This window comes from Hyposmocoma kahamanoa, unplaced genomic scaffold (assembly GCF_003589595.1).
Source record: "Hyposmocoma kahamanoa isolate Upper Pololo Valley unplaced genomic scaffold, ASM358959v1 86, whole genome shotgun sequence".
Lineage (NCBI taxonomy): Eukaryota > Metazoa > Arthropoda > Insecta > Lepidoptera > Cosmopterigidae > Hyposmocoma > Hyposmocoma kahamanoa.
Genome location: NW_020654289.1, coordinates 13966206 through 13976784, shown reverse-complemented (window position 1 = coordinate 13976784; position 10579 = coordinate 13966206). Strand labels below are relative to the sequence as shown.

The following is a 10579-nucleotide window of genomic DNA, read 5'->3' as shown; positions in this document are numbered from 1 at the left end:
TACATACGCTAATAACATATACGTTTAAACGGACCTGTAAAACGGATGTTCTATGTGTACGCGCCGTAATAGTACCCAGTTTATTTTTCTTTGAGGATTATTTAAAAAAAAGTGTAAAGCAGCTGTGCTTTAAAAACGTTTCATTAGCTATCTAACAAGGTATATTAGTCTAGGGTTGTGTTACAATTCCAAGAAAAAAAGTAGATGCGACCCCTGGCGAATGGCGAAAAGAAATTTTTGACCCCAAATTATGATTAAGGACTCCTAAAGACCCTCGCATGCCAATTTTCAGCTGGATCGAAGCAAGTTTTTCTTCGGCCGCCATTTTGAAATCGCCATCTTGAATTTTTTTAAACCCAGGCAGTTGACCAATGTTATCTTCTATGACATTCCTTCAAGCACCTCCTACCTATATCTAAGTTTCCGTGATAGGAGGCTTTGAAATTTGTATGGAGGCCATCTTGTTTATTTGAATTTCGAACATTTTTTACTTCCTGCGGAAATTGACCAGAGTGTATCTCATAAAAATGCACAAAAATCCCCCCCCATGTATTAAAGTTTTTGCAGGCCGTTGATCACTTGTTTACATTTTCCACATTCAGGTCTTCTCATATCTAATTCTTTGCCTTGGAGCCTATTTGTGTACAATGGTATATCTTTTTTCTACCATATCAGGAAGTATGCGTTCTATTTTTCTAAGTGAGTCAGGATTTGGAGCTTTATATATATATAATGTGGTTGGTAAGTCAGTTAAACAATGTGAAATAAAACAAGTTGTTTGAAAACTGTAATATGGTTAGGCTCTATTTGTAGTCAAGCTTTTCATTCGTACTTACTAGAGTAGGTCAACTAAATATAACATAATCAGTGCCTTCAATGAGATTCAAAGATTTGAGATTGTGTTCAAACTCTCCATTTGTAAGATCTAATTTAACACATATTAATAAAGGTGGTTTCGCATCACTGAAGTGTATCACAGGTAACTTTGCAATTACTTTTCTTTTAGTTGGAGAGTAAAATTCTATTACTCTTCCAATTTTGTTAGCATCAACATCACAAAACATTTGTACTTTTTTCAAATTTTCTGGGTTCAAGGATCGTACCAATTTTCTTCCAGCTTTTCCAGCATTCCATATTGTAAAATGTTCCCAGTTAGACAAAACATGTTTTTCCAATCTATTCAATTGGATTTTCCAGATACATTCTCTTTTTACAGACAATGTAGCAGCACTTTCATGGTAAGTATAAATAACTAGGGTCTCATCTACTCTATGTAGATCCCCACCAGCATCTATATGGGCATTGAAGAATATCAAATCTTCAGGTGTTCCAATACCAGTTTCAACAAATCCACCAACTCTATCATAAACAGATCTATGACAAAACCAAGTGGGCATCAGTAATGTAGGACCATTTGAAGTGTATATTTGTAATTTTAATTGTGGCTTTGTAAGGTTGTTTGCCCATCGAACCAGACGAGGTGTAGAGTTCAGGGGTTGGCGAGATATTTTGCTTCCTGTAAGAGCCTTATGATTGCATTTCGTGGCTTCGTATTGCAGCAAAATTCTATTTGGTAGCATAACATCATCAATGTCTTGAAAGCATAGAAATTCTCCAGAACAACGCTCGACCGCAGCATTTTTAGCTGATCCTACGCCTTTGGATACTACTGATTTTGAAATAACAAAAGGCACATTACGACTAGAGAAATATTTACACCAATTTTCCAGTAATTCTTGGGAATTATCCGAACTCCCATCATCGTGCACAACTATTTCAATTTTCGTTTCAGTTTTATGAATAGTTTGCGTGGCTATCGATTTCATACAGTTGTCTATCCATTTTTCACCATTATAAACAGGAATTATTATGGAAATGTCGAACATTCTGACATTTTTCTTGTTAAAAATACATGATGTGTACTGCACTCTACGTCCAAATCCAAAATTCAGTACATAATTTTTATCTTTGTCCCATTGTATACTATCTATGGTCCCATTGAACTGTTTTTTTTTTTTTCATTTTTTTTATTAATAATTTTGGCTTGGATACAAGTACTTTGAGCCATGCCTTCGTTTAATTATGTTTCTGTAAATATGGCCGCCACAAAGAGGATAGGCAATTTGAGGCGGCGCGGCGTGCTTAGATTGACTCGGGATTCCTTAGAACGAGCCGATATGGGTATTTTAGTTCGAGATTCGTATAATTTCGCGTTTTAATCTTCGATTAAGGCACAATAGCACTATCCTATTCCACTTTAAACTAGATTTCACAAAATAATTGAAAGTCAAAATAATGTTGTAATTTTAAGCTGATAGCCTCGTAGCCAATGCTCAATATATTAAAAAAAGTCTGCTTGCTGCCGGACATAAGGGAAATGAGAAAGTTCATATTCCCAATGTCCGGCAGAAAAGCCCCCAAATGAGTTATTTTACGAGTCCATTCCTCACAAAATCCCCAATAAAATTTGGTAGCCTAAAATCGTCTTTTCCTATTTCGAACATAGCCTAAATATTGCCGACCACTTTTTTAATCGCCGCGCGATCCCTCAAAGCAGTGTTGGGCGTTAATCAATTAAATTTCAATCAATAATTCAATCAGATTAAAAAATCAATTCAATTGAAATCAATTGCAATTAAATCAATTGCGACGCGCCGCAATTGATTTAATTGCAATTGATTTTAATTGCAATTGATTTTAGTTGCAATTGATTTCAATTGAATTGATTTTAATTGCAATTAAATTTGCAATTAAAATCAATTCCGGCCGGTTGGGGGTCCGGTTGAGGGCTCCAGGGCCCCGGTTGGGGGCCCTAGTTGGGCGCCCTAGTTAGGGGCCCCAGTTGGGGGCCCCGGTTGGTGGCCTCAGTTGGGGGCCCCAGATGGGGGCCCCGGTTGGGGGCCCTGGTTGGAGGCCCTAGTCGGGGCCCCAGTTGGGGGCCGTAGTGGGGGCCCCGGTTTGGGGCCACAGTTGGGGGCCCCAGTTGGGGCCAAAGTTGGGGGCCCCGGTTGGTGGGGCCAAAGTTGGGGGCCCCGGTCGGTGGGCCCAGTTGGAGGCCACAGTTGGGGCCACAGGTGGGGGCCCCGGTTGGGGCCATCAACCGGGGCCCTGGGGCCCTCCAACTGGGGCCCCCAACTGGGGCCCCAAACGAGCCCACAAGAGGGGCCCCCATAACCAACGCGCTAACTCACCCCCATATGCCCTATAAACTTATCATAATTGTCAGTTTTAATTGTTAATTGTTAATCAAAAACATTGAAAAGATTGAAAATTGATTAATTGTTAATTGTAGATATTTGCGATTAACGATTGATCAATTGTTAGTTGCGAGAACCGCAATTAACAATTAATCAATTGTTAATTAGTTAATTGCTGTTTCGCAATTGACAATTAATTAATTGTCAATCTTTAATTGCCAGAACAATTAAATTTTGCCCAACACTGCCTCAAAGTAGCCTAAGTAGCGAAGAATCGCCTAATCTGGCAATCGGCAACTATACTGCCCCCGGAACACGAAAAAAGGCACAACTGCTGTTTATACATAAAAACTACGCATAGTTGTGCCCACATACATATTATATCTAGATAGTAGAGGTGAGCGTTTAAACGAAAAGCATTTTAAAAAGTTTGTTTTTGTTTTAAAATAAGCGCATAAGCACGCTTTTCATTTTAAGCGTAAGCGTTGGTCACTGGTCAGTTCTATACTCAACAATTTCATTTTTTACAACGTGTCTAAGTTTCAAGTAACGCCATCTTTTTAGGGTTTTTTTTTATTTGTTACAAATTAATTCAACATAACGTTGCAAGCTTTTTTAAATATTTAAAAGTCTATGCGCTTAAACGTTTGTCTAAACGACTTTTTAAACTTCAAAATAAAAAGCGATTAATATCCGACAGTGAACTAAGGTCGTCGACATAACTGGTCGAAAGAAAAGCCAAGAGGAGGATTCAGCTTGGCAGGTCAGTATTTAGTATACTACGTCGAGTCTTCTCGTCACCCGTACCGCAAAGTTTGAAAACATAGGTTTTTAATCAGTACGTTCTACCTATTATGACATACGGAGCCGAGACGTGGACACTCACGATACGGTTAGTTCACCAGTTGAAAGTTGCGCAGCGAGCTATGGATCGAGCTATGTTCGGAGTTTCTTTGAAGAACAAGGTACTGAACGAGGTTATCCGACAAAGAACTAAGGTCGTCGACATAGCTGGTAGATTAAGCAAGCTGAAGTGGCAGTGGGGGGCCATATCTGTCGAAGAACCGATAACCGCTGGGGGAAGCGGATTCTTGAGTGGAGACCACGGCTCGGAAAACGAAGGGTCGTATTCCAGAACTCTACTCAATACTCAAGTCAGGACTTGCGGAGTGAGCGCTGAAAATCATACTCATGTCCTAGTCATTAGGGTCGTATTTCCAGTCCTTGAAATCATACTCAAGTCCTGATTTGAGGATTGAGTAGAGTTCTAGAATACGACCAGGACGCGTTCATATTAGCCGCTGTTAACCGCGCGGCGGCGGCGGCGGCGCGACTGTCCCTTTTCATACAATTCTACACGCGCTGCAGCAGCGTGATAGTCGCGCGGACGCCGTTTTCCTATCTCTACTAGATAGACGCCGCAAGTGTACGTACTTCGCGTGCCCAAAGTAAGTGAAATTCACTGAACACAGACTTTATATCTAGATAGACGCCGCAAGTACAGCAATTTGTATGAAAACCAAGCGTGCCACATTTTTTGTACCCACTATGACGTCATAAGCACTCTTTAGTGATGGAAACCTCATTCCGCTCGCTCCAAATCGATCCATTGAACGGAATATGCGACACGCGTATTCCGTTCAATCGATTGTATATAGTTTATTTTACTTGTTTTAAAAAAAAATGATTACTTAAAAAAATTAAGACTTTAATTTTTCATCGACTTCAAGTATTAAAATAAAATGAGCTTATTATATAACGTCTTTTTGTACTTTTATTCTTATCGATTAACTTAAATGATGAAAACGCAACTGCCTTAATTAATTTTACTAGATAGTTTTCAGCTGGTAATTTATCAAAATGATGAATGGCAAAACAAATGAAAATGTTACTGCTGACAAAATATGGTAAAATCTTATTAATCAGAAGAGGTTTACTTAATGAAGGCCTCATGTGAAATTTTTGTGATTTGCTTATTATTTCTCGGATTTCTAACTATGCTACTCTGCATACTTGGATAGCATCTTAGGTGGGATAAACTAGACCACCTTCGTCCTCAAAAGCAACGAACTCATACGTATGACAAACACCAGATTTTTATAAAAACAGCGCACTGTTAATTCTTTGCATTATATATATTTTTTTTTATTACTCGTACTACATATCCGGCGATGCATGTAATTATTTGCTCACTATATTCGGACATTCGATGCAACGTGCTGCAAAAATTATCGAAATTACAGATACTACTGATAACAGGTACAACAAAACTGAAAAAAGAACGAAACGTTACTAAAGTTTGTAACAAAAGAGTTATAGATTATTTTTATGACATTGCTATGGTCATAATAATTACCGTCCCTTTGTTTTCAAAATCGATCAGAATAGAGAACTGTGTTGCCTAACGTATACATCACTAAATGTTAAATTTGGCCAAAGTAATGTACAAGCGGGCGTACCACAAAACTGAATGCATTATACAAAAGTGCGTTCGTTCGATATTCATAGCGTATTAACAAAGGATCACAAATATATCGCACCAAGTAAAAGCTGCAATGTATTACAAACGGAGGTATACACTCGGTTGCATATTTGTTTTCTCGAAATTCATACGAAACCAAAATAATTGTTTTTAAAATAAATTATGCATTTTCTGATTACAAAATCACTTGCCCGCGGAAGGAAACGTACCTGTTTACCCGTTAACCCACAGTTATGGTACTTTTGCAGTGTATAATGGCACAATTACGCATTTTTCGCATTTTCTACTGGTGTTTATCTACGATAATGGTCGAGCATGTTCTGAAGTGTAGCAGTGGCAAGGAGAGATGGAAAAACTGCTTATTTTTTAAACGTTTAAAGGATTTGCTTTTTTTTAAAAAAAAGCGTGCTTTTTTAAATGCTTTTTCACTTAAACGCTTGTTAGTTTGAAGCTAACAAAATCGTTTAGAAAACATTTAATTGCATAGACTTTTATCTGAAAAAAGCTTGCAACGTTGTTATGTTGATAGCGAAACGCAAGAGTAGACCACTAAAGGTTTTGAGATAAATAAGTTTTTTGTAAAAAAACGAGTTATATTTTTAACATAACATTACTATATTAACATTTGTTCATTGGCGTTTAAAAGCGTTTAAAAACATAAGTTGTTTAACTTTTGTAGTTATTAACCGTTGAAATGGAAAAACTGCTTATTTTTTGACGTTAAAAGGTACGTTAATAAGTCGTTTAGAAAAACGTTTAAGCGCATAGACTTTACGTTTAAAAAAGCTTGCAACGATTCAGCGCAGCGCTGCCCGAAATGCAACCGATGCAATTAGCGAATTAATGCATTATTTATTTTATAATTCGAAGATCAGACTTGTCGTGGCATTGATACAAATTTGTATTCTCTCCATTAAATAAATTTTATACTTAAAAAGGCCTTTTCGGTCGCCCGAACATAATTGGCGCAGTCGGTAGGATCGCGAGATCTCGGTATGCCTCGGAAGGCCTTCGATTCCGTCTAGACCCTGGGCTGTCTTGGAATCCTTACAGCGATGCCAAGTAGACTTTCGTTATATCGAAGTGATGAGATGCCTGTATGACGCCGCTACCATGAGTGTCCAAGTACAGGGCCAGCAATCTAAGCCCATCCCATTACACAGAGGAGTTAGATAGGAGGATGTCATGTCCCCGAAACTGTTTACAGCCGCATTGGAAGACATGTTTAAGATGCTGGACTAGAAAAGGATGGGCATAAAGATAAACCTTGGGCCGATTTTGCGATTGGGTAGAAACAACTTCGAAAGAAAAGCCAAGAGGAGGATTCAGCTTGGCAGGTCAGTATTTAGTATACTAAGTCGAGTCTTCTCGTCACCCGTACCGCAAAGTTTGAAAACATAGGTTTTTAATCAGTACGTTCTAACTATTATGACATACGGAGCCGAGACGTGGACACTCACGATACGGTTAGTTCACCAGTTGAAAGTTGCGCAGCGAGCTATGGATCGAGCTATGCTCGGAGTTTCTTTGAAGAACAAGGTACTGAACGAGGTTATCCGACAAAGAACTAAGGTCGTCGACATAGCTGGTAGAATAAGCAAGCTGAAGTGGCAGTGGGAGGGCCGTATCTGTCGAAGAACCGATAACCGCTGGGGGAAGCGGATTCTTGAGTGGAGACCACGGCTCCGAAAACGAAGGGTCGTATTCTAGTACTCTACTCAAAGCTCAAGTCAGGATTTGAGTATGGTTTAAAGCACTCGAAATCATACTCAAGTCCCTGCCATTAGGGTCGTATTTCCAGTGCTTGTGTTGCCAGTGCAATCCTGACTTGAGCATTGAATAGAGTTCTAGAATACGATCCATAGTGTAGGACGCCCTGTGGCCAGATGGAGTGACGATTTGCGAAGGGCTGCTGGCAGTAGATGGATGCAACGAACTGAGTACCGGGCAAAATGGCGCGCATTGGGAGAGACCTATGTCCAGCTGTGGACTACGATAGGCTGTTGATGACTACTGCGGTACCCTCTTTCCAAAAAAATAATCATCCAAATTGGTTCACAAATGCCATACTGCCAAATTTATTTTTTATTTTTTTTAGTTATCGCGTAAAATACATACAAAAAAACATACAGACGAATTGAGAACCTCCTCCTTGTTTGAAGTCGGTTAAAATACAATTTTTTTTTTTTTTTTTCCTCAATCTACTGTTTTTTCGGTGCAATATCAGACTTTTTCCCGATTTTTTTCCAGATTTGACCTGGCAACACTGTTTTAATAACGTTACATTCGGATTTTGGATTCGCTTTGGGCATTTTGGAGGGAAAAGTGTCGTTTTTGTTTTGACTTTCAATTATTTTGTGAAATCTAGTTTAAAGTGGAATAGGATAGTGCTATTGTGCCTTAATCGAAGATTAAAACGCGAAATTATACGAATCTCGAACTAAAATACCCGTATCGGCCCGTTCGAAGGAATCCCGAGTCAATCCAAGCACGCCGCCTCAAATTGCCTAACCTCTTTGTGGTGGCCATATTTACAGAAATATAATTAAATGTTTATGTTTTCGGCTGAAGGCTTTGTTTCCATGGCCAGCAATAATTAAAAAAAAACGTTACATTTTCGAGAATGGAATGTGTCCCTTCCTATACATTAGAAAAAGATAGAGATATTATTTTTCTCATAAACGAAGTCGCGTGGAACTTTAAAAAAAAGCATTTTTTGACAGTTTGAAATTGAATGAAAATCGTTTGTTGTTGAATTTTGTGAATTTTTTGCGATGTCTCTTAGAAAAGTATTGTTTCTTACAAAAGCGATATGCCGTAGAGCGACTAAGCTACAAAACTTAAATTTTTCTAGACAGAAGATATGGTTCCTCACTGCTAATTCTGCAAGATTTTATTCTGCGGAAAATATAGGTTAGGTATCCGACTTATTATTTATAGTTGAAAATTTTCAGAAATTTTGGAATGAAATTTTAGTTTCAATAGCTTCTTACGTAACCTATTTAATCAACGCGGAGATTTTTTCATTTCATAGTCTACTTGAGGTTACTTTTATGTCAGCATGATTTCAACTTATATTTTATTCTGCACATTCTTTCCTATAAGTTGCGTCTTTAAAATATTGTTTCACAACTTTTACAGGAAAGGATGGTAAAGTTCCAGATGGCAAACGTGTTGATGCTCCATGTGACTCTGTTCCGGATGTCAAATCACAGGAGAAAACAGATATCTTAGGACGATTCTTTCCTCAAGCACAGTTGAATGCTCAAGATGCTAATGAAATTAAAAAGGAACAGGAACGGTTTGAGAAGGAAAAAAAAGAGAAGTCAGAAGAAAATGAAAAAAGTTGGAAAAGGATGAAAATTGGGTGAGATAAAACTTTGCATAAACTATATGTTACTTACAATTGAATAGTTTGGTGAACGTTAATTATAAAAATCATTTGGAATATTTTGATGAATAATCTGGAAGGATTTGACTTGTAAAACAATGCATCCCTTCCACACTGTGTAATGTCATGGACCAATAACCCAAGAGGACTGCTAATCTCCATATTAAAAATCGTAGCTCTGAAAAAGGTCAAAATTCCGTCTTATTTCTAGATGGCGCTGATCGATAGCCTGGAATTAGTTTATATTTACGTAAATAGCCATGGATATCGATTAACTCCTCTTTTATAGGAAATATAGTAGATATTCTATTTTTCTTGTAATGTTTTTCAAATATTTAGTAATAAACTAAAATTATTCTCTGAACTTCGATATTTATGCGTATCAATAGATGGCATTGTTCGTTGTTAACTAATTAATAACGTAACGCTTGCGAATATAGTTAGATGGCGCAAATCGTAAACAAAATAAAAGAATACTTGGAAGTATCTATAAAAATCTGGGCAATATAGTATAACCTAAAGGAAGTCTAAATTGTCATCCGTTTGCGGTGGCGCACAGTGGGCCCAAATTGATAATTCTTGGACATAGGAATAACTTGTGGAGTATCGAGCTAATTTTTTTATGTGGTAGACAATAACACTCTTAACAACTTTTATTCTTGTATGATTTCTTGAAAAGTTGATAGTTTCAGAGAAAAAAAATATAATTTTTTTTTGTGGAGAAATATACATTTTGTTCTTTATCTCAAAATATACGAAAATGTAGTGTGCGTGGGTTACTTACAGTATAGTTCCAATCATTTTCTATGTAGAAAAAAATAATCCGTCTGCATGTACTTGCGGCTTTGTAAGTAGAGGTGCGGCAAAATTGCTAACTCTTTTATGTACTTTTTTAACAAAATACATGAGCTTCGACTAAAGAAAATTTAATTTTAGTGCTAAATTACACAGAGCGTTATAACAATAACACGAAAGTTAAGTAGAAACTAGTATATTGTGTTTTATTTTTTAATAAATAACAAATCTAACATTTTGACATCTTTTTACTCGTAAAGCCGCAAGTACCTGCTGATGGATTGTTTTTTCTTGATAGAGAATGATTGGACTTATACTGTAAATAAAGCACACATTACATTTTTCTACAATTCGAGATAAAAAAATAAAATGTTTATTTCTCCAAACAAAAAAAAAAAACTAAAATTTTTTTCTGAAACAATCAGCTTTCCAAGAAATTACATAACAATAAAAGTTATCAGGAATGTTATTATGTATCATGTGAAAAAAATCAGCTCTGTATTCCTAAAATTGTATCATGATTAAATAATTATTTAGCCTAAAATTTATACTTTTTATTTCCGTTATTTTTAATTACCTTCAGATTAATTTATACTGGGTTGTTGGACTTTATGCACTGTTTGTAATGGATGACATATTACACACAGATTACACGAAGCTCATGTATTTTGTTAAAAAAGTACATAAAAGAGTTAGCAATTTTGCCGCACCTTT

The 10579-nt window shown here is 37.0% G+C and overlaps 2 protein-coding genes across 3 annotated transcripts in view; one reads left to right on the top strand and one right to left on the bottom strand.

Moving 5' to 3' along the window:
* Nucleotides 1–787: 787 nt before the first annotated feature.
* Nucleotides 788–1924, bottom strand: LOC113234814 (UDP-GlcNAc:betaGal beta-1,3-N-acetylglucosaminyltransferase-like protein 1). The gene has a single exon (XM_026470312.1). The coding sequence runs from the start codon at nucleotides 1884–1886 to the stop codon at nucleotides 846–848; it is 1041 nt and encodes a 346-aa protein (XP_026326097.1). The 5' UTR covers nucleotides 1887–1924; the 3' UTR covers nucleotides 788–845.
* Nucleotides 1925–8438: 6514 nt separating this feature from the next.
* Nucleotides 8439–10579, top strand: part of LOC113234717 (mitochondrial import inner membrane translocase subunit TIM50-C) — an 11237-nt gene continuing 9096 nt past the window's right edge. For both annotated transcript variants that reach the window (XM_026470168.1, XM_026470167.1), the window contains exons 1-2: nucleotides 8439–8592; nucleotides 8821–9046. In XM_026470168.1, coding sequence (XP_026325953.1) covers nucleotides 8454–8592; nucleotides 8821–9046 — 365 coding nt within the window. In that variant the 5' untranslated portion in view covers nucleotides 8439–8453. The remainder of the gene's footprint in view (nucleotides 8593–8820; nucleotides 9047–10579) is intronic.

Bases quoted from the DNA above. Each gene is read 5' to 3' on its own strand.
- LOC113234814 (XM_026470312.1), bottom strand. From the start codon at position 1,886: ATGTTCGACATTTCCATAATAATTCCTGTTTATAATGGTGAAAAATGG.